Raw genomic sequence first — 25,339 nt, 5'->3', positions numbered from 1 at the left:
TGAGAGAGCTGGACAGATTACAGGAATAAAGCGCCGCTGCATCGATCTCTTTAGTTAGAGATAAAACGAGGACTTAGTCCCACTGGCACCGCTATCAGCAGGTAGTTCAGAATGTCAGTGAAAGAAGTTTAAACACAAAAGTCAAGTCAGAATTTCATTACAAAAATAAATCATGGATGTCATTGATGATCACGTGTTAATTATAAATAATTATCATTCTGGATGGATTTTGACTTTAAGAAAAACTGTTTTATTCTTTATTAATATGCAAGGGTGTGTATCTGGGGAGGGCTTGGTTTGAGCTGTGATGTGAAGCCCCCTGGTTAGTGACCAAAATGACCCCCTTTAAAAAACTTCCATCCATCTATTCTATCCCTTTTAATTTGATTAAAAGAGGTAAAATTAAGGGGGTTTGATTAATTATCTGATATCCCCATTTTTAATATTTGAAGGTGCTGTGGAAGTTACTGGACTGTCCTGGAGGCTCTTCACGTAACACCAAAGCTACCATTTGCAAGCTATTCATCAGCGAGCTTTCCTTCTTCAGTACCTCAAGATTTGTGGGGAAAAAAGCTCTCCCATTCTCACCATTGTTTGAATTTGTTTTGTTTTGTTTGCTCTATACATAAAATGTCTTATTCTTCTCTGTAATTATGCCATGTCTGAGCAAGCAGTGGTGATTCTGCACATTCTTCCATAGAGGAACTCAAAGCTACTGCATGACAGTAGATGACAAAAGGAAGTCTGATGACCTCTGACCACACTGGAGCTCAGCCAATCAGATCTCTAGGATTAGTGTTCTTTGTTGGCGAGATTAATCCTGCCAAATCCAAAAGCAAAGTTTTCCACCTCCTCGTTCGATCTCTCTCTCTCTCTCTCTCTCTCTCTCTCTGGCTCTCATTCTGTGTCCATGCACATGTGAAAGAGTGACTGGTTAAAGATTTTTCCAATCTTTTCTTTGTATTATATTTTTATATTATAGTTTTTTCAGCATAACATTTTAGAATTAGTTGGTAAAGTGGTGTGTGAGAAATTGTGTGTGTCTGCTCAGGATTTTTGCTGGGCATTATATGGTGACTCCAATAACATGCCATCAGATTTAAAGTGGGATCAGTGTAGAGGAGTGTTGCCTTGTGGTGGGAAATCTAATAGGACATATTTTTTAATGACTGAGAAGACAAATGAGATCAATCAAGCTGTGGATGTAACTCAGGACTTATTTACACCTGTGCTTCCTCATAGTAGTCCATCCAGAAACATAATACTGAGAAGAGCACAGTGACGAAGAGAAGAGCAGCTACAGGAAATGTACAGATCTTAATAAGGGTAAAGAAGTGAGTGAAGAAAGCTGAAACTGATCATGCATCAGATAGTGATGGTTTTATTCTTCAGACTCAACCTGGTCACACTGTTATTAAATAAGTGTCTAAGACGGGTGAGGGCTGAGAAATGCTTCCCAGTTAATCCAAAAGGTTGAATTGAATGAACAATTTTGCATTTTCTGAACTAGAGAATGAACACTTAAAAAAAAAACTGAGTAAGCTAAAAAAAAAAAAAAAATAAAAGCAACAGTTTAGTATTTTTCTAATAAAAACGGCTGTCAACACCAATAAATAAATGGACCTTACTTATTTTTTCGCCATAAATGAAATTATTACAGCAGCACTAAACACAAACGGCTAGGGATTATAGCGAAACAGCAGACGTAGTAAAAGAAAAAAAAAGGAGAAGCAAAAAAAAGCTGATGTCATCTTTCTGAAGGAAAGACACAGCAACATGAATAAGTTATAAAAGAAAGATTTGTGTGAGAGCTTGCTTTGAGACTGAGGTTTTTGTTTTTTATATGAGTATATACTCCAGCTGTAGGAAAGGAGAAGATGCTCTTTTGAAAATTCTTTTTGAAGATTTTTTCATTGTAGGTGTTGATTTCACTGTACCGTTATCAGCATGGACAGGAATCATACAGAACCTCATTCTGCTTCCTGAAACAGTCCGAGTGAGATAATGGAGACACAGTTTGCAGGATATCTGGAGAAATTTTCATAAAGGTCAGTGACCAGTACATGTGAGCTCACGCTACACTCAATGCTTGATTGTTTTTATAGCTTTATCAGTTGAGTGTATTCAGTATTCAATGCATATCCTGTTGGGTTTTCAGATCATTGCATGGTTCCGTGTACTATATGCAAATGTAACGTAAAACCACCAAGTGCATAGTGGCATTTTAACACAATGCTTTTAGATGATGTCAACTTTAAAGAGTGTTTTGTTCTGGGACAAGTTTACACTTCAGAAGCCACTTTTCTACTTGTGGTATTGGTGGAATGTAGCAAAAGCGCCAATCATTTTGTCAACAGTACACCCACAATGTCACAACGGACATCTCTTAAAGCAGTGGAACTCCAGGATTTGGTGGAGGCCACAGGCAATCAAGGCTACATGATGCTCTCAAAGTGAAAAAGCTGTGCAGGGGGGTGATGGTCTGCTCATGTTTTAACAGTGTGACAGAAATGGATGGTCTTTCCAAGCTTCTCTTTGATCTTGGGCAAGGAAATGGACAAAAAAAGGTTTATACAGATTGAAGGTTCTCTTGTCAGAGTCTACTGAAATTTGTAAGCAGACAGTCAGCTTTCAGTGGTGCAAGACGTAGAGGAAATTCTTCCTAAAATCACAAAGCAGTCAGTTGACATGCTTGACAGGGACCTGTCCATAGATGAGCTGCATCCAGCTCTCAGAGGCATGGAGAATGGACAGACGTCTATCACTGATCGTCTTCCAGTCGAGTTTTATGAGGCTTTCTGGTCAGTGTTAGGACAAGACTTGTGTGATGTGCTTCCAGATAGCCTAAAGGAAGGAATGTTGTCTTGACCCTCTTGCCTGAGAATGGAGACTTAACTGACTTGGCGCCTGGTGGTTTTGTTGTGTATTCACTGCAAAAGCATTAGTCACAAGACAAGGATGGATGGAGCGATGGAGCAAGCTATTCTCTTTATCCAGACTGTATCCTACTGTATGTCTGGCAGGTCAATCTTCAACAACATTTACCTAATTTGGGATACTTTGGACATATCATGACTTGACAGTTTTTTGTGGACAGTTTTGGAAAACTTTGAGTTCGACTTCCATTTGAGTTCGACAATGTTATTGAGAGTGTACTTAAAGTAAACAGTGATTGTATGCGCACCTTTTAAAGTTTAGAGGGGTGTTAGATTGGTCCGCTGTCTGTCATGCTGTATGATCTAGCTATTGAATCACTGCTGTGCAAATTTAGAAGAAGAAGAAGAAGGCTTTATTTGTCACATATATGGGAAGTTTTAAATATCTGGTATTGTATTTTGTGAATAGTTCCTCTTGCATTATAACACTGCAGCAGCTAACAGACTTAACAGGACCTATCTTTGCTCATCCAGAAACTGTGACCACACAGATAGAGATAAGAGCTATACATGTTGTTACTCAGCTTTTAGGTACATTAGAAGAGTGTACACAAGGACTACTGTGCTGGGGTGGTCAGTCCTAAGGAAGACAACCCCTTTCCAGAGGAAATCACTCCTGATTCGAAGGAATGTGGGAAGTAGCCACTGTTTAAGCTGGTAATCTGGTCCTATAGAGTTTGAGTGAAAGTGCTGAACAAAAAAAAGCTTGCGTATGAGAGCTGACACACCTTGGTACAATGTCCTTGGGTTGAGCAATGATGTCAATTCAGAATGAAGTGCACTAAACAAACCAGCGTTAACTAGAAAGGCACTGTCTTATGCTGTGTTAGGAATTGAAATTTTACTTGTTGGAAATTTTAGAGAATCTTAATGTTAATTATTCCTTGCAGTTTTTCATCCTTGGTTTTAAATGTGTGAGAAAAGAAAGGTCCAAGTGCCAGTTGATTCGTTTCATACTGGGACAGCAAAAAAAAAAAAAAAAAAAAGCAATATACATCAGTAGAGGAAAAAAAAACAACCTAATGGCACAAGGACACAGAAACTAGTCAAATCAAGGATTTTAGTTGAGTATGAGAGATTTGGAAAAGCTTTTAAAAATGTGCGCTACAGAAAGGCAGTGTGTCTAATGAAGAGGTTATCTTTGCACTACAGTTCCAGAGGAAGTAAGGGATATTTAATTGAAAAAAAAATTAATTAAGTTTTTTAAGTTTTAATTAAGTAATTAAGTTGTGAATCATTACATGTCTATCTATCTATCTATCTATCTATCTATCTATCTATCTAATCTAATTATTTAAAAATCCAGTGTATTACATGCAAAATGTTAGTGTTTGCATCATAGGTTTAAAATAAACTAATTTCAAAATTCAATTCTCTCTCTCTCTCTCTCTCTCGCTATTTTTATTCCCTCCATCCTTCTTTCTTTTCTCTCCATCCTCCAGCCACCCTTCTTCAGCCTGTGAATGGCCTGAATGAGGACACAATCTTTGAGTTTGAGCTTTGGGAATGAGTGTGTGCATAATGAGGACCATGCTTGAAGCTTGCTCTTATCCACACCCATGAGACTCGAGGGTGCTTGAGACAAAAGCGTGTTTGCAACTGCAATCTAAACGCTGGATGCTTTTGTGTGGCCCTGGCGTGCTAAAATCAGACTCGTTTCTCTGGCCGTCACCCTCTACTCTGCTCGCTCTTTCTTCTTCTCCTTCTCCTTTCACTCGTCAGGCAGCAGCTGCCGGTAATTACAGGGGCCGTCAGAGGATCGCGCCATTCTGTGGCTAGGTTCGGGGGGATGGGGGAGATGGGGGGATAGAAAGAAGCGCTAGTCTTGACCACTTTCTTCACTGTGCCGCTCGTCACTCGAGCTGCATCATGCTAATGTGATGCCATGTAGCTAATTACGAGGCCCAGAGCAGCACTAGAGCACTGCTATTGAGGAGAGGCGAATGTGTAACGAACAGCAGAGAGAGTGTGTGTGTGTGTGTGTGAGAGAGAGAGAGAGAGAGAGAATGAGGGAGAGAAACCCATTCACAGCTTCAAAGGTGTGAGAGATTATGCATGGAGAGCCATCCTTCTTTTTGTCTCTGTCTTCTCTCTTTTCTGTCATATCTAGAGGGAGAGACACTTAAGGGGTCTGCAGGAGTGAGAAATAAGCAGACATGAGCCGGGAGACGAGAGGGGAGAAGAGAGAGAGAGAGAGAAATGACAGAGAGAGAGAGAGAGAGACAGCTAGAGAGAGAGAGAGGAGGCTAATTTCATCAAGACAACATAAATTGTGGAAAATGTGCCCGATGTGGCTGCATCTGAGGCTGATGGTATGATGACAAGGTGGTGGGAGAGAGGGAGAGAGGAGAAGAGAGAATAAACTGAAAGGAGAATAATAGAGAAAACCATAGGACAGTGATACAGAATAAACAGGAAACACTGCTGTGCCGCCATGCACATAAAATCTTAATGGAGAAGCTTAATCAAAAATAAGAAATTCGATTTTTTTTTTCTGTTACACCAAACGTAATAAGATTTCAGGTGACACAGAATTCCAACACCTCCTAGTAATAAACAAAAGACAACAAATTTAGCTGATCAACAGCATTTGGAATAATATTGTGTCAGCGCAGCTATAACCAAGTTTACTGAATGATTTCATATAGCATCCCATATGTGCGTGTGTGTGTGTGTGTGTGTGTGTGTGTGTGTGTGTGTGTGTGTGTGTGTGTGTGGGTGGATGGGTGATTCTACAGCTTTGCAGACACTACGACAGGTGTGTGAACGTACATATGAGGATTTGTGTAACATACACAGAGTTTATGAGAGGTGTAGCGTCTCATAACTAAAAATATAAAAACGCAGTAGAAAAAGAATTTCTAAAATTAAAAGTATTTAAGCATGCGGAGACTAACAGCACCTGTTCTGGCATGCTGAAGAGCCGCACTAAAGTACCTTGCACTCGAGCTGTTATTTGTCCCCATTGCGCCGCAAGGGCTACGCAAATTACTTTAAGTGCACTCTTCACAGTGCTGCCACCATTAGGAAAATGCTAGTAGCTCGAGCTGACTGTTATTAGGATGAAGCTGTGTTCGGTGTGCCAACAGGGAAAGGAGACATGAACTAGCAAGCAACATACAGGAGGAAGTGTAATACCTGCTGTAAATTCAGCCCAGAAAAAAAAGGCAGTTGATAATTGTTTATGTGATGAATTCAAATTAAAAATGGCAATGCAGTGGAATATGCTGCTAAGACTGAAGCTGATGAAGCTGGGTGTTGTAACACACATGAGCCACCAGGTGACAGTGACGGACCCTACGCTGTGAGCTGGGGGCTACTGTGGGAGCATTTACTTTCTCACAGTGTAAATCTAGTCTTTTCAAAGCTTAGACAGTGCAAACGTGGAAAAAAAAAAGAAAAAGAAAAAACACCGACGTATAAATAGAAAAGCTGTTCTGCACACATCTGGTCAGCGAGAGCGTGATGATAGAATGTGTCTACACAGAATTACCTAGCACAAAGAATCCTGACTAAAAATAAAACAGGGATGGTGAATGTGTGAGAAAATTAAAGTGCTAAAGACAACATGAAATTCAAATGATTTGTACCATGTTCTGTTCATAGTGGCCCCTCTGCTCAAATCTCACTGTAAAGCAAGTGTACACAAATTCCCCTCATCACTTGCATCTTTGGCACGTGTTGCCAAACTCACGTCTTCTTGGAGTGTGTGCACATTTGAGTGAAACATTTTGCAGTTAAATCATCGAACTGAATATCAGTACCATGAATTAAAGCAAGTAGTATATACAGTAGTATGTAACAGAAGAGCAATTAAAATAATGCTGATAATCATATAAATTGTGCATGTGGCTTTAGTGTCAACATGTAATTTATAAATGTGAACCACAGACATGGACCTTTATCAGTTCATTAGTATTTTCACTGAGTGCTAAGTGATTTTGTGTACAACAGGCACTACACTGCCTCATAGAGAGATAGCACGAGCTATTCATAGCACTTTTTTTAAAGTTATTATAATTTCATATCAACACACTGAAGACAGTTTTGTTTGTTTTGTAGTCTGCTGTTCAGCCTTTTCAACATTTTGTTTATTAGGAATATTGTTGCAATATTTCTAAGGGCACTATTACCACTTTACTGCTGCTAAGGACTAAGTCCTGTCTCTGTGCAATATATGGTACATATTTATTACACACTACACATACTACTACATCTAATTTAATAGTAATTTTTTTTTTAATTTTTAAATGCTACCTTGTACTGCGGCTTCCTCTGCCTTTTATACTCTCTTAAATAATCTCTTCTCTCTGTCCCCTTTTATTTACTGATGTGTAAAATATATATATAGATAGATAGATAGATATAGATATAAATATATATATATATATATATACATGCACATCTGTAGAGTACCTGAGCCTCACGACAAGCATTTCAGTGTACGATTGTCACTGAAATTTTGTCCAAATGACAAATAAACCTGAAATAAGCTTGAAATAAGGATTTATTTGTTCAGCATTTGTTCAGAAACAACTTTCCTGAAATACAAGAACACAAAACCTCTAGTGAAAGCCAGAATGAACTACATATTTCCATCTCCATCAAGAGTAGTGCTTAAATGACATACTTAGAAAAAGAGGTTCTTCAAGGGTAATTAAAGAGTCTTATTGACATATTCAAGTTCTATAAATAACTAGGATTTCATGAGTAACATTCACATAACTACCCGCTGGTAAGGTTGGAGGACAGGTCATTTTTCAGCTTTATTAAATAAATAAATACATAAATAAAATAAACAAAGTACACTTCCATAACCCATATTAAATTCCAGAAATTTTTATCTGCAGCAACATGCACCTCTAATTCAGCTTGACTGATTTTTCCCCTCTCCATGGCTCACTATTGCAACAAATTAGAGCGTGTTTCATGTTAATTAGATGTATGTTAGTGTGTGCTGTATGCATATAACATAGACGTAAAGGATTAGCGGGCTAGGGGCTTGCGTCCACGCAGCTGAAGCTGATTCAATACCTGTGCTTAAATCACCAGTGATTGTCGTATGTACACTCAAATCTCCTGTCACACAACTTTATCATTATTATCATTATTTTTATCATTGAAAAAATCCTGTTTTTATATAATCTTCTGTCAAAATGTCATGAGATCTGATCAGGCTCATCTGTAAATGACTGCAGCATCATACAATGCATGGATGAGGTCAAAATAATGTGAATCATTAATAACATTTTGAAGTATAGTCAGCTATCATCGTCCCAAAACCGCTGAGCTTGCTTGTTTCATTTCGACATAAAGTGCATTTATTTCCGTTTCACATCATCACATATAAGCTGGGCTTCTAAATAGAAAAGAGAAGAGGAGGTAGTGATGGAGTGACTGATCTCAGAGAGACTGACATCACGAGCTCTCTGTTATTGTCATGGTCTAATCGACAGCACAGCGAGTGTCATGTAGAAAGAGCACTTACATGTTGTGCAGCACACACCAGCCGCAATGCGGGTCTCCAGAGCTCAGACACTCGTGACACGTTCCGTACTGCTCGCAGGACTCGATGGGCACCTGCGTCACCTGTGAAGATCAGACAGCTGCTGTCAGAGCCTGCTCACCAACACACACACACACACACGCACACACACATGTCCAATCTGTTCCAATAAGATTAGATTTGATTTACAGATCATACGAGCGACACAATCACGGGGAGTTCATTGAAAAGTCCGACTGAAGCATGAAACGTGAACTTTCATTGACTTCTCGCTGAGCTGAAAGCAAGCTTTTCATTATTGGTCAGACCCAACAGCGGGGCGTTCAAAGGAAGTTAATTGGATCTAGCGGAAAGTAGATAAGGGTTAGACAGAAGGAATATTGATTTCTATCATCTCAGGAGGGCAGAGCCAGCAGGAAAACATCACAACATGCATTTTATTCATAATACATAACACCAGTGGCTAAACACAAATGTAGCACACAGGAGTGTGTGTGTGTGTGTGTGTGTGTGTGTGTGTGTGTGTGTGTGAAAAGGTGGACAATGAAGATATTAATGGCCTTGTGTGTGCATGTGTGTGCCTGCATGTGTGTGTGTGTGTGTGAACTAGGTTGGAGTGGTTGACAGGTGGTCAGGAGAGTGTGCAGCAGGAGCAACTGGTGCAGTGTGTGTGTGTGTGTGTGTGTGTGTGTGTGTATGTGGTGTTTGTTTGTTTTAAAGCTTATCTGAAAGATGAACACTAGCGAGTGCAGCTGTGGGGGCTTTGCTAAAGATGATGTGGCCCAAACAGTAATCTATTGTACAGATACAGTGCATTTGTGCAGTCAGGTATGAGTCACACACACACACACACACACACACACAGTCCCTCCCTCCCTCTCTCTCTCATACACACACAGACAGTCCCTCCCTCTCTCTCTCTCTCATACACACACACACACACACACACATACACAGCCTCTCCCTCCCTCTCTCACATACACACACATACACACAGACAATCAAACATACTGCAATGTCTGTACTATAATTAAAAAAAAATCAGTACTTAAAATCGAGAGTTAAGTGTTGGCTTCAGAGTGATGCTCTGCGGTCAAATGTTTATTTCAGAGATGCTTCACACGTCCACAACAACAGCACACTTCACTTTTACAGACAAAACGTCCACACTCACGTCTCCATATCCAGGTTATAGCTGTAAGCTTAAATCATGCACGTTAGTCTTTTTCGCTTGTGGGCAAATTGGTTTATGGTCAACGTGATTAATCTTTAATTGCTAACAAGATGCACACACCGTTCTCTCTACTATGATGTCTCCTAAATATAGACACACACACACGCACACACACTCCAGTCAGAACAGAAGATGGCTTGTGAGGTACAGAGCTGCTATTTTTCCTTCACTGAGCCACAATGCCCTTAGCCACTCGGCACATGCTTGACATGCTGGGGCAGCCTTGTCCTGACAACCAGCCGACTCCTCTCGGGTTTTTTTTTCTTCACTGGAGTATATTTTCTTATTTTAAGCTTGCATTTCTGATTATGCTAAAAAAAAAGTCCTATAAAATACACCTGGATAGCTCACACACACGCACACACACACACTCTGGCAGTGCAAAGAGATGTATGGTTTGTTTTTTATCCATTTTTCTTTCAATATTTTTTACACTCTATCATCATTAATAAAGCATAAAGGAGGTCAGTTGGCATTAATTAAACTTAAACCTGATGCCTAGATTTAAGCTCAAATCCACACTAATACAGATCTATTTCAAAACGCAGTTTTCATATTTAAAAAGCACACAGATATGCCGAGATGGTCCTGTCTTAAACTCCACTCTCATAACCACACACCTTTTCCTTTCAGTAACGCTGTAGATATTGAATAATATACTTGAAGAAGGGTTTAAAAAGCAGTGCTCAGGATTAACTCCTGATCACATGACCTTAAGTGACCTATCAGTGTCAGTGTCAGTCAGAGGTGTAGCTACATTGCGTACTTTGCAGTAACTGTTCTATAATGATGTTCATAAAACTTCAACAATTAATTATCATTATAATTATTCTTAATTATGACGTCAAACAAACATGTCCATTGGTTTGTTTAATCACATTTCATTGGCTACCAGTTACTATGCTCAGAAACAGGAGTAACCAATCAGAATCATCTGTTTTTTTCCTGCTTCTATTTGAAAGCTACTAGCCAGCTAGTTAAAGTCTGAGCTGGGGGATATTGAGGTGATTGCCAGTGAAATACTGGAGGTTTTTCAGCAGCAGGAGGAGAAAAAGAAGCATTGATTTTTGTACTGGTTTTACAAAGTAAGATGTTATTCCCCTTTATTACTAGCAAGCTTTTTTAATCATTTTCAGTGGAACACCTATGAATGTTATTAGAACAGAAAGGTTGGTTGATTGCAGATCGCTCATTAAGTAATTAAATGAAAAATTCTGAATGCCACCACTACTTCTGCTGGCATCCACCCAAAATTCATGAGCTCGCCGCACTTTTCAATTTAATTGTACAGATCTCACAGTGATTAATTCCTGGCTATGTCACTGGTATCAGTGTTAATCATTGTCAAAAGTCTCCTGTGTCATCCATTCAGAGTACAACACAGTTTTTGACTTCATCCAGTATGCACTTCTCATGTAGGGAAAATAGTTCTAGAAAAACCCAAGGCTAACTCTTTTCTATCTTCTGCACCATGTGTTCAAGAGAAAATGAAGTAAGCTTTAAGATGGTTAAGCCCATGGTGTGTGTAACAGGATGGCGTGAATAACACTTAGGGTCGTACTGTGTGTGTGTGTGTGTGTGTGTGTGTGTGTGTGTGTGTGTGTATGATGTGGTAGGACCGTGCTTAATGTCATTAGTGTGTCTGAGTAGGGAAGCAATGCTCCACTGTTCCTTCACCATCATTTCTCTCAACAAAGATGCACATGCAGCTCTGGCTAATCAACAGCACTTTTGTTTGTAGCGAGCGAGGCACTCACTTTTGCCTGATGAATCACACACACACCCACGCACACACACTGTTTATATTCACATACAGTGTCACTCAACAGCAGATATGAAAGCTGACTGCGGGTGACGCTCTCTTTCTTTCTTCCCTCTCTCTCTGTGCCCCAGGACAAACAGGTGGTCTAAAGTAATGAGTCCATCACATCAGGCGTTTGCTAACAAACACTCACACCAGGGGCCAAAACTAACAAAGCAGAGCGGCCAGCGGCTCTCAGCGGCTCCCGACACCATCCTCACACTGCAATAACATAAGACAAACTGGCCCGCTGCCAGATGACGCTCTGTCATAGCCTAGGCTTCTGGTGTAGTCTTTGGGACTGTGCCTCGTGTGCAATGTGAATGGACGCCGCTGATAAGCAAGGCTGCGTTTCTCAGCACGCTAACCGGGGAGGAATATTAGTTCAGCCTAACTCTCACTCAGCCAGATGTATGGATATGTGAGAAGCTGATAAAAAAGTAATGGCTGAGAGGCAGCTGCCAAGCATGATGATAATACTTCAGCAGGTGTGCGTGTATGTGTGTGTTTGTGTAGTGAGCAGGACATTTGTGTATGCAGTGTGCGTGTGTGAGGGAGAAGTGGGGGCTGTAAATGAGAAGAAAGGAGTTTGGGGCAAACTGCGGCAGCTGTTAGCCAGTGTGTTGTCCACACTGACATTGACCACACGCCACAGTCACTCAACACAGCGAGCTAACACAATGAAGCCTGTTCTCCTACTGTGAGCAGGCTGCATGTGTGCGTGTGTGTGTGTGTGTGTGTGTGTTTCTAATATGTATAATCATTCATATGCCCACACACTTACTGTATACTGGCTGAATGTGCCAAAAAAAAACATTTCTTTCTTTCTTTTTTTTTTTTGTGAAAGTACAATTTGTATTGTTAATATTACTTTTCAGTTAAGCATCAGAACAATTACAGCAGTGTTAAATATAAACACACTCACTTCATTTATCTCCATCTGATTATTACTGTTAACTTTAGTTAAACTCTTACTGACAATATTGCTCTGATACATTCATACTAATTTTAAAGCAGTATTTTAAAGGAGAAAGTAGCAGCTTGGTCTATTGTGTTGGAATATCTAATAAAGGATAACCCCCTGTCACCCTAAATACTGATTAGCATCCGGGGTCCTAATTCACACACAAGTGAGTAAAATAGCTAAGTTGACGTGAGATCAGTAGATACATGAGGATTCTCATCCAACCTGAAGATGTGTAAGGGTATGAGGATGGTGACCTGAGATCACAAGGCCACCAAGGCATAAGAACATGATGAGGTAGAGCTGAACTGAACTTAAATGAGATGCAATAAAGATTTGATTGCACAGTGAAGTTAAGCTGATCTGAGACCAGGAGACATCAGTATTAGACAATGAGGCTTAACTAAACTGGTATAAACGGGTATAATATTACAAGGCAAGGCTTAACCAGTTAGGCCTGGTTTACATACGATTATGATTCTTGATGAAATAAGACTAGAACTGAGATCATGATCCTCACTCATGAGTTTGAAAGAATTTCATAAAGATAAGTATATTTATTAAATTCTTTCATTACTGTAGTTGACCGCAGTGGCTATATTTTTCTAGCAGATGTTTGTGAATGACAGCACATCTGCATTTTGAGTTATTGGTTTACTGCAGTAGCCTAAATCCTGACCAACAATAGCTGCTACGTAGAATAAAACTCCATATTACTGTACCAAGAGTGTAGTATGTCCTCCCAAAGGGAAACACAAACAAGCAATATTAACAGCCAGTTAAATAATTACTTGTTGGTTCTGTTCTGTGGATAGCAACTCACAAACCATCCATGGATGAAATTTGGTCTTGATAAACGCACTCTATGTGTAATATGGCACTACTGAGTTTTGAGTGAGATGGTCCGTGCAACCATGATTGACTCCCCTCATTCATTCTTTTCATAATTTTTCATTTTGTTTGTTCAGTAATTGAAAATGCAATATTTAGTACATAATATTAAACATTTGTTTAAGACAAATTTGTTCCTTCTCAGTACAAGAGGGAATCATTTTAGAATTCATTCACAGCTCTTTAATGTTGCTTCTCCCTGTAGATGTGGTCAAGTTGCCATGCTTCAAGTGTTTGCATGTGGCTATGGTCCATGGTCACAGCAAATAAGGTGGAACAGTGGCTCTCTGTTTTATGTAATGGTTGCTCTTGAATTAAATTGCTTCGAAAACAGAGATCACAATTTTAATAAACGTAGTTTAATAAACCTAGTTTAACCTTCTGTATCCACAACCAATCAGCTTCTGCCTGAAGACTGACTGACACACAGCACCATAGAAACACACAACGTGCTGTTAGGAATGTGGATGGCTGCACGTGTGTCCGTCAGTGTGCGTCTGTGTGCCACGCTTACCCATAAACCATGTGATGCAAATACATATGCAAATAGAAGTATAAGCCAGCCTTTAAGAAAGCACAGGTGGTTCCACTGTGGTGCATGAGAGGTTTAGCAGATCTGAGATCAGGAACATAGCGATATGAAAATGAAGCAGAGTTTAAATGATCAGAGCTCTGGAGGCATCATGATGATGAAGAGTTAAGCTGATCTGAGAGCAGGGGCCATATGAATTCAAATATGAGAGAGCTAAACTGATCTCAGATATGTAAATACAAGCATATGAAAATGAAGAAGAGTTAAACTGATTGAGAAGGAGGAGATATGCATACAGTAAATGAGAATGGCAGAGGACTAAAGTGACCTGAGATTATTATGAGCTAAGATGAGGAAAAGCTAAACTGAAGTGAGAAGGCATACTGGTATGAAGATTAGGTAGCTTTAAACTGATCTGGGATCAGCAGGCATCAGTATATTGTAGAGGCTATAGTGATCTTAAAAAAGTATGCATGGCTATACGAGAATGAAGAAGAGTTAAGGTTATCTGACATCAGGAGGCACAGAGGTATTCGGATGAGACAGAGCTAAGCTTATCAGAAATCAGAGCTTAACGGAATAAAGCAGAGCTAAACTGATCTGAGATCAGCTAGCATAAGGACATGCAGAGAGGACGTGAACTGCTGGATAGATGAGAAATGAAGCATGCTGTAAGTGCTGGGAGCTACTTATAGACACGAGGAAAAAAAATGTTCACATTAACTCCTAGACCCCCTGGCTGAGAAAAGAGGAATGGAGGACCATTAAAGAGAGACAGAGAGAGAGAGAGAGAGAGATGGTGGGAGGGAGAGGGAGAAGGAGAGAAGGAAGGAGCAGGATTTTTTTTCCATAGGTGTAAATAGAACAATCTTAGAACAAAATATGTATCGCAATATACACAAAGGTGTCAGCAAAAAATGAAAGGATGTAAAGAAATGGAAAGGGAAATGGAGAAAGATATCGAAGAATCATGGCAAATGATTAGAAGCAATATCTGGCTTAAGCACAAGCTCAGCTCCTGACAACGTTTCCTGATGTACAGTGGCACTGGAACTCCACTATAAAACCACATGCAATGAGAGCCTCAGTTACTATAGCAACCTGCCCAGCCTCTGACCCCTCCCACTCTCTTCTGGTGGAATGATAAACAGCTGGCACCTCTGGGATAGACCACCACCTCATGCACACACACACATTCATTTTTAATGAGAAGCGGTGAGTCTTGCATTAACAGCAATGGGAGTTATCGATCATCTCCTCTCAAACACACAAACTATTGCTCCTAATACCTCCCCCCAACCCCACCATACACACACACACACACACACACACACACACACACATGCACAATGCAATAATCCCACTGCCACATGGGCCCAGAGCTACTCCTGGAAAAAATCTGTTAAACTGACAAACCTGCAGGGAATAACTATGGGGTGTGCATAATGCATGCATCATATCATGCACAATTCACTTATGAACTAATGTATTCCAAATGCATGTACACACACACACACACACACACACACATACACGCACACACAAATCCACCTGGGATAAATCCATGCTCGGCTAAGCTGAGGTCGGCATGTGAATGACCCCTTCTCCGTTCTCCTTCTGCCTCTGTGTGCCACCATGACAGACATACAGCATGGAGGGATGCAGGCTAATCTGGCCTTTTAACTCCCCAGGTGAGAAAGAGCAGAAGCACACACACACACACACACACACACACAGAGAGCCTTAGGCCTGCACACATACCCAAGCAAACACCATACACAAACTTCCTAACTGTTTTCGCTCACATAGTCTCCTTCATTTCAGTTTTCCCAGAACAAGCATGTGCTTGTGTGTGTGTTTGTGTGTGTGTGTGTGTGTGAGTGTGTGTGTGGGCATGATGAAAACTCAATCAAATGATGCTTGATTGCAAGAGGAGGTCTCGCAGCAGGGCTCCAGAATGCTGCAGGCAAATGAGAGATAGAAAGTGAGAGAGAGAGAGAGAGAGAGAGAAAGAGAAAGTGGAGGTTCCAACAGGAGCAAGGTGAGCAAGATGATAGCTTTTTTCATTACTTCATTAGAGAGGATGGATGAAGGAATAGTTGGGCAAATTCATGATTACTAAGGTGGGGTTTTCTTTTTCATTAAATAATAAGGGCATTTCCATGACAGGAACCTTTTTTAAGAAACTTGGGAACTTTCTTGATAACTCATACTATTTATACCCATTTCCACCAGATTAACCAGGTTCAATTTTACCTCCTGTTTTATTGTTCTACATGTCTGTTAAGCTCCTGCACCAGAGAAGACATTTCTGTACAATGCAGGAACTCTTCAGGTAAACTTTGCCATACTGAAACTGTGCTTCTTAGTCAAATAGAATCACAAAATGACAGAGCAGCTTTCCTGTCATTTGTAAAACATTTCTTTTTACCGCGTAAGAAATAACTAGTTTCATATTGTTCATATCAATACTGCAACATGAATGGCAAAACATTTTTACAATGAAGAAGCCTTTATTGGTCACATATACATTACAGCATAGTGAAATTCTTTTCTTCACAATGCTTTGTTTTTACATAAGTGGCCTGTGAAAATGTCACAGGAGAATTTTATAAATGCTCCTACTGGCAGGCTGAGCACCTGGTATTAAAAGATGCATTAATGTTAAAATTATATTTACACAACAAAGCAAAAGATATATATATATATATATATATATATATATATATATATATACATCTATATATATATAGAGTCGAGATTATATATATTTATATACAGACCTGCAGACCTTTCTGAACTGAAATATGTTTCTCTTGTGAATGTATCTCAAATCTCAACCACAAGTAAAGTTACAGCATTACAAAACCTAGCTACCGTCAGAAGTGAAAAAAAAAAAGAAAAAAAAAAAAGATTTCATTCCGACTGTGGCGTAGGAGAATTGTGGGCATTTTGAAAGCCAGTATCTGATTACAAACTGATCTGATTAGGCTTATGTTCATTGCGCCATGGCATTGTGTGAGGAAATCACACTTGGGTTGCAACGTTTTAGAGATCTTTAGACAGTCTGACTGTGTTTTAACCACTGCATTTGTTAAACTGGCAGGAACATTATAGAAGCCAAGGCAGGATTTAAAATGTAAAGAAAAAAACATTTCCACATTGTTTTGGTGAAATATATTTATGGGTTCTTTAAGTTGAGGTTTCAAAGGATTCTATAGGCAGAAATCCCCTATTTTGGCCAAAACATGATTATTTTGTCTTTTATGGCTGTTTGCCAGAATTCAGCCACAACAATTACAACATTTTTTTATCCCAGACTACCACACAAATGTCTTAAAGAGTTTGCTTCACTTTTATTAATGGTCACAGTCCTGCAGTGTGGGAAAGTGGTTTAGTTCTTCTTCAGGACAGATCTGGAACTCTTGAGTTTCCAACGGTTTGGAATCTCGGTGAAAAAATGTGTACGGAGGAAAACAGGCAGCATTCCTGCAACTGAAAAAACAAATCCAGGGTTTTTAACTCCATAGAGGATTCAAGAGCAGCCATCTTTCTGTTCACGGCTGTTATGTTCAATGAAACTGTGTAATTTTCCTGTAAAGCCAGCATTACTGTGGTGTGGCACTAAGTTGCACTCAGCACAATGTGTCCGTTAAAGGCACTGCTGAAGACAAAATTTAAGCTTCCATCATAAATCAGGTGAATAGTATATAGTCTGTTCACCAAAGCACATCCAATGCACAAAGCACATCTGAGTATAATAAGAAAAGTTTTCTGATTTACATGCTACCAGTTTCTCAGTGTGTTGGAAGCAGGATAAATGGGCAAGCGTAAGGATCTGAGGAACTTTGAAAAGGGCCATTGTGATGGCTAGATGACTGGGAAAGTGCATCTCCAAAATGGCACGTCTATACATATATATATATATATATATATATATATATATATAAATTTGAATTTGATCAAAATGCATCATGAGGGGTTCTAATGTTTTGGCACTGCAAATTGCTAAATGTGACTGCGCTGAATGCTATTGCATTCATCTATGCCGTTCTGTGTGTGCTTCTGTGTCTGGACCCCCTTGGTGAGCTGTTTCTGTCCCATTAGCACTGTTTGTTTATGGGATTTGGCCTGAATGCACAGACTTAGCTCAGCTGAAACATTCCGACACTCCAGCACTAGGAAGCCTATTTATGCCATAAATAGCCAGCAAAGTGTCTGATATCAGCATGCATTACAAACATTTACAAACAAAATACAGCATTTTTGTGCTTCTAGTAGTTTACTGAATGAGTGTATCCTTCAGTGGCTCAGTGTGATATCAGAAAGGGAAAGCAGGATTGGGCTCACGGCAGAGCTGCGTCATAGGGCTCCTAGGGCTAGGCTTGGGTCATAGCACTGACAATACCAGGTCATTCAAATAAACCTCATTGTTATGCTCCATTACTAGAGCCTTTATCTCACATTCACGTGTCTTGCATTGATAAATGACTCGCAGGAAAGAGCTGCATCACGCAGCCTGCTCTAGTGAATCAATTTCACTATAAAGTCACATGAAAGAGCCTCATTGTGGAGCTCAATTTCTAGGCCTATTGTTCTCAGTCATACTATAGCTCTCCATCAGCGCTATGATGAATGGCTACTTTTCATGTTTGTAAGCAAAGCAGTTCTTCATGCCAAGGTGCGGAAAAGTCTGCTTTGTAGTATTGTTTTTTTTTCTTTCCTGAAATAATATGCATAATATGAATATTTCACCTCATTGCAAGACCCAACAAAATGAAGCTTTATCCAACTAAGAACGTTTAGCATAGAAACCAGTAGTAAGAGCTTAGTAAGGTTGTGCTGAGTGGTGGAGTGCAGAGCCTATTATCTAAAACCCACGATAGCTGTCTTTGGGCTTTTCTTATTACTGCCTTTCAGCCAGAAGGACTTTTAATGTTTAAAGATTTTTGCTGTATTAGTGTAGAAAGATAATCTCCCCTTTTTATATTCTGGCTTTCACTGAAAGCAAATAAGGGTTATTGGTCATGATGCTGTCCATCTGAAAGCAGTTTATAGTAGTTCATTACTAGAAGAGTTCAAAAGCCATTATTATAAGAATAATTTACTCCAGTCACTGAATACCAGCAGAAATCACAAGGCTCTGAGTCACACAGGGCTGCTGTATCTGTAATGTTCTCAAGTTGAAGCCTGTAGGAGAGGACGTTTATTGGCTAGTTTATGGCGGCACTAATTCAATTCAACTCAGCTTTATTTGTATAGCACTCTTAACAATAGACATGGTTACAAAGCAGCTTTATAGAAATCTGGATGTAGATCTAAATGCTTATTGAGCAAACCAGAGGTGATGGTGTCACGTAAAATCTCCCTCACACGACATGAGGAAGAAAGCTTGAAAGGAACGAGAAACTCAGAAAGGAACCCATCCTGTTCTGGGTGCCAGCAGAGAGTGCGATTATAAATCCTTACTCTTCTATAACTGAATGAAGTCAAACAGTGCTAAATGTGTTGAAATAGAGCATCAGAATAAATGACTGAGCGAGCATTAGTGAGTGAGCTGTGGGCAATGCCCTTCACCCTGTCCTGATGGCCCTTTAAAACATGCAGTGTAAGAGTCATGGCATTCCAGGAAGCCCTGTCTAACTCAAACAATTCAGGAAAAGAAGAACCAGACTGACGGATAAAGAGTAGGGTGAATCGACCGGAGATGGGGAGCTAAAAATTGCAGCCAGTCGATAGAGAGAGCAGTATATTAATTATGTATGACTGAAACCTTCTTTTGGGAAGCCAGAGAGGGGAGAAAAGAGGTGAGGTAGGAGTGGGTACCACTGAGGCATTATTTGTGTGAAGGGAGCTGACTAGTGCTTGTATGCCTACACACATACACACACACACACACACACACACACAGAGTGACACTACCATATCACTATTAACACTTGTGCATCACCTTAGCTTGCATATTACAAGCAAAAATCTTCTGTTGGTTAACATGAAACAACAGACTGTTGATACATGCTTAAGATATTTAACATGCATGCAGCTGAAAGAATCACCACAAGGACTATAACTCTAATGAGAAAAAGACAGACACAGAAAAAGAAGACAGGCCAAGCCTCCTGACACAGCTGGTAAGCCTGATCTGATGCTCCTTAGGGAAGCAGCACAGAAAGCCCACGGTGTCTGTCTGCCAGTCAGTCTGTCAATTAAGCTCAAGTATCTTCCTCCCGATGATCCATGAGCGTGCAGGTCTAGAACTCCATTCACCATGAGGGTGAAAGGCTTTGACTGGTCACAGGACTCACAATGCTACTGTCAAGATAAACTAACTGATGAGGCTGCTGATGCAATTACAACGATGCTCTGCTTGCTATGCTGCTTGGAGCAGAATTAAAAAAAAAAAGAATTATCAAAACACCCATAATATTATTAAGTCCCAGCACTGAAAGACACCAGATGCTTGATTGCTATGGATGGAGAGATTTGCAGCAGGTTTTTTTTTTTTTTTTTTTTTACCAGCAGCTCCATCAGGTCCCCAAGCAGCGGTAAGCTAGTCTCTAAGCTAATAACGTAGTCGGCATTGACAGCAGGCAGCGCCTCAGCCAGTGTGCTAGGAGTTAATAATGCAGCCATCCCAAGCAACAGGCTGAGGTCCCTCTATCTCTCTCTCCTTCTATCACACACACAAGTAGATCTGCAGGGGAGACAGTGGGGGGCTTATTGATTTAAACACAGCAGCCAGACAGAGTGTCGCTCTGATCCCAGGGTTGATTGGGAGCCCACTTGATTGGGTCTGTGCTTTGGGTTTTGTGAGCTCCTCTGTGAGTACGCGTTCAGGTTTTATGTGTGTATTCGCGTGCCTGATAGAAGACAACAGACATGTTTGTAAGGAAATTCATGCTCTGGTTGTCTGACAAGGGCTGTACATTGTTGTGTGTATCCATTTGTTTAAATCCCCTCTGCTGCCTCTTTGTTTCCCCCTCCTCACATCATGGAGTGTGTGTGTGTGTCTGAGAATGAGAATATACAGATGGCAGGTTTGACTGCACCCCACTGGTCTGGTGCCTGCTCAATGGGCACTTGCCTAGCATGTTTTTTGGCTAGGTTTTTTGAAGGTTTGGAAGGAGGTGGGGGCATTATGAGGCTCAGGTGCCTTCGACTGGTACCAGTAATATCACAAACACACATCCTCGTCCAAGCAGCAAACCAACCCTGAGAAAAGCCCAATTTACAAAGAAGTACATTGACACCTGGGAGTGCAGCTGATGCTCTGTACCCATCCGATTCACTCCGCTGATCTCAAGATTTCCTGATTATTATGTGACAGAGATAGAGATGCATTTTTTTCCCTCTCTTTTTTATGGCTGTAGAATAATTTGTCCACCTGTGGAGCTCGAAGAAGCTAAGTAAACAATGTCCTTCAGCTCTGTGGTGTGGGATGAAAAGCAGAGCTATGCTGTTGCATACTCCTCATTAATTTCAGCCTCTCTGAGGAGTCCTTCGTATTCTCAGGGTGACAAGAGGCCAAGAGAATGCACAGATAACGAAGCTGTCTATAGTTCTCTTTGTCTTAACCTCACTACCAGCCTGAGAATTCATAACTAGTGGGCGGTCTCAGGGAAAACAAACTGTAAGAAAGACGTAGGGTCTTAAAAAAAGCGTTTCTTAAGGGTTTTGTTTGAATGGAGGTTCTTAGCTTTCTAGTTTCCTTACTAGATTTCTTAGCTTCCTAAATCAAAATCATTTGAAATGTGTTACATAGACACTCAGGAATAACAGAAAAATGTCTGAAAATAATAAAAAGTAGCACTTTTAAAATTCCAGCACTAAAAGCAGAATGGCATTTGCTTCACTTAGTGTGTTGCCAGCTCAGCGCTTGAGAGTGACATCCATCATTTGCTCTGTGGGTGGCAATGAGCCTGTTCACATTACCATTATTGCCTCTGTTAGTGCTGCTATAGAGATACACCAGAAACACCAAATGATTCACATCAAATTCATCCAACTCCTTCATCAGCATCTGTGTAAGTCAGCACAGGAATGATACCTGAATTTGTAGATGATCTTAAATAAGCAGGCTTGGGCTGCAACTAACAATTATTTTCATCATCAATTAATCTATTGATTGTTTTCATTAATCATTTAGTAAGATTATTTTAAAAAACTTAATAAATTATATAGTATAAATATTTATTTTAAAAATACTAGTGGTTAGGGCTCTGCACTCTCTTCGCCACGGCCTGGGGTTCGATTCCAACCCAAGTCACTGGGGTTGCACAAGACAGTGCACTTCCAGTGCCGGTCCCGAGACTGGATAAAAAATTGGGGAGGGTTGCGTCAGGAAGGGCATAAGAACTAGGCCAAATCAAACATGTGGAACAATGATCCGCTGTGGCGCCTCCTAACAGGAGCAGCAGAAAGAACAACAGCATTTATTTAAAAATATTTATTTGCAGTAGTTCAATCAACTAATACTACTACATAACTCTTAATACAGAACTAGGCCTAATTAAATAACAGATCTCTAACTGCAACACAACATTACTGACATTTACCAGATAATCTGTCATAGCATGAGGATATTATCAAGCGCTTCTGTTAAACAAATGAGACACCCAGACTAATGCAAGGTGACAGTATTCTGTACATTTTTATTAGTTCCACACACTTTTTTTGCAGCTATGTCTTTCTTGCATTACACACCCTGATTTGCTCAATTCTGAATAAATGAATTTTGCTTGCCATCAGTTTCAATGTGTGGAATCGACTCATTTTCAATGCCTGGAATCAGTGAATAGACTCTTTTTTGGGATCGACTGCAATGTGAACTGAAAGCAGGATGGAGACTTCATGACTTTACATACAAGATATATTGAAAAAATATATAAATTGTGTATTCTAAGAAAATGAAACAATATTTATCAAGGAAAAAATAGTTTAACTACTTATAAGTGACACGACTTTTAACTACTTACAATTTCATTTAAATAGCTTTTCTAGTCACTGAATAATGCATGACAAGATATGCGTTGTATTTTGAAATGTAACTAAGTGTATAAATGTACGAACTAGAGAACTTGATAGGGTAGTACAGCTCAATACACAGCTGTTAAGCCTATAAGCAGGATTCAACCAGGCACATTGTGCTTCCACTGTTTCTCACACTATCCACAAATGAATGATTACAAATAGAAATATTACTCACACGAAAACACTAATTATGTCATGAGGCCTACAGTATAGTGTAATGTAAAGAGTTTCTCTGTAACATGCAACATGAAGTGACATAGTGCATGTCCCAGCATGCTTCATAACTCAGACCAACTTATTGATAATGATATTCAACTATTTTCATTATCAATTTAATTCTATTTTGTCAATTAGTAGGTGCAGCCCTAAAGCAGGCATAAATTAATAGCAGGCCTTTCTGCGATTTTAATTCATACATGCATAAAGATTTGGACTTAATGTGTTTTGACTCATTTAAATTGATTTAGATGGGTGGATATGAGTTTATTTCTCAGAATTTAGGCTAAAACAGGTCCAACACCAGCTCAGGCAGGCACTTATCCATCATATTTACATATGAATGGTCATTACAGAGAGGTGCATTATTGGTGGCTGGCTGTGAGTGCTGACCAGACTGAAAAGAAAATATACATAGTTGCAGATGTATACACACCCACACCCACACACACACACCATTACCATCTATCAGCACAGCTCAGTCTGACAGCTCTCTCAATATGGGCAATGGAGGAGGACAGGGGGAGTATTGTTGGCCGGTGGCATTGCTCTAAGACAGAGACCCTAGCCACTCTTTTGGCATATACAGTTCCAGGAAAAGGCAAAACCTGCCACCACTTCTGTGCAAGTGAAGAAATCAATTGTCTCACATGGTGCAGGGTTTTTTGCTGTTGTGTCTAAGGCATTAGCAGCTCAGCAGCTCAGACAAAGAGCATATGTGGGTCTGGCAGGCACCAGAACTGGGTAGTGGTGTGGGAGGCAGGACCGGGACGCCTGCCAGCCTGCCCGGCATTTACAGCTGAACCTGACGGGATGCTTGGGGCATGCTCGGCAGGCAGGGGGGCTTAGTTTACCACCCTCCTCCCCACAAGAAACAGGAGGAGAGCCCAGCTCGCAGTGACATTCATCAGCAAAAGAGCAGGTAGACATTGACAGCTTCAGTCTTGAAGCACGCAGGCGCAGTGGTAGGTTAAGTTTATACCCATTATGGCTTGGCACAGCCTGAGACCCAGCTCACATTTGGCTGGCTGTAATCGATAAAGAGGAGCTTGTTGTTCTGCTATCTTTGGGGCCAAGGATTAATAAAGCCCGAATGCGATAAATAAAAAAAAGTTTTTTTGAATTGCTACCCAATCGTGCTTGGTAAAAAGATAATCCTCTCTTGATAAAAGTTTAGTGAAAGTTTAGAAAAACATGTAGTCAACAACAGATAAGAGGTTATTCTGCATTAGCCAGGAAGATTGAGTCAGCAGCACATTTTAAATATCTCAAAGGAGAGCGTGTACTTTAGATATTCATCGGTGTGCTCAAAATGCATTAGAAAAAGAAAAAAAAAGGAAGCAAATATGAAATGTTTAGCTTCCCATATAAGGCATTATCTCCACAATCACACTTGCGTGTGCTGAGTTAACTCCACACCTAAGCAGTTGGCCCAGGCAGAGCTCTTTACAATTGTGCCTAACCTAAACATTAGTCCAAACGCGCCATCTGATGAGCCGCCATCCCTCCCCTCTCCCTAGAGTATTTTAGAACAAAGAAGCCCAGAGATATTTAGAGAGTGCTGTTTCAGTTTTCTATGCACTGGCAGAGAATGAAGTCATTAGGCACTCTCTGTCTCAGTTAGCCAGTTTGTGTTCACTTACTGAGAGAAAGCGAAACGAGCAAGTCATACAGGACTGCCTCCACCAATTAGACAGCTAGCGATAATGATAGCACGCTAGCAGCGTTTCTCCTGCTGCAGTCTTGCCTCTTGACACAACCGTGCGTGTTTCCTTGAACTAGCAGTTACTTCTCCTCAAGATTTCTTTTTTTTGTTTAATTAGGCTTGTAAATAATTATTGCAATTAAAGCCTGCAATTAGGAGAGAGAAGTGCCATTATCAGTGATGTGTTTGATGTCTGGGAGTTTTTTTTTTGCATGGTGAGGCATGCACAGAGGCTCCCCCATTATACAGTCACTTGGTGACAGCTACGACGACTCCTGACACGCCAGAACATTTTAATTGCGGATGTTATTATCCTGCCATCCTTGCGCCTGATTCCTGAGCCAACAAGCCAGCATCTCTGGGAGAAGTGAACTATGAGAAAGTTACAGAACTGTCACTTCACTGCCCACACAACCGTGATAAATACAGGGAAAACTTGTTTATTTTGCACGAAGATTTCTTTTCCTTTAAAAAAAAACAGATTGCAGACGCACCACTTAGCCACATATTTGACTGATGCCTGA

The 25,339-nt window shown here is 40.2% G+C and overlaps 1 protein-coding gene across 1 annotated transcript in view; it reads right to left on the bottom strand.

The window, feature by feature from the left end:
* The window catches only part of plxna2 (plexin A2), a 203,044-nt gene that overhangs the window by 81,083 nt on the left and 96,622 nt on the right, over positions 1–25,339 (bottom strand). The window contains exon 5 of the mRNA XM_026920718.3: positions 8,425–8,525. Coding sequence (XP_026776519.1) covers positions 8,425–8,525 — 101 coding nt within the window. The remainder of the gene's footprint in view (positions 1–8,424; positions 8,526–25,339) is intronic.

The sequence above is a fragment of the Pangasianodon hypophthalmus genome, chromosome 16, assembly GCF_027358585.1.
Source record: "Pangasianodon hypophthalmus isolate fPanHyp1 chromosome 16, fPanHyp1.pri, whole genome shotgun sequence".
Taxonomy (NCBI): domain Eukaryota; kingdom Metazoa; phylum Chordata; class Actinopteri; order Siluriformes; family Pangasiidae; genus Pangasianodon; species Pangasianodon hypophthalmus.
This window is presented reverse-complemented; position numbering and strand designations above follow the sequence as displayed.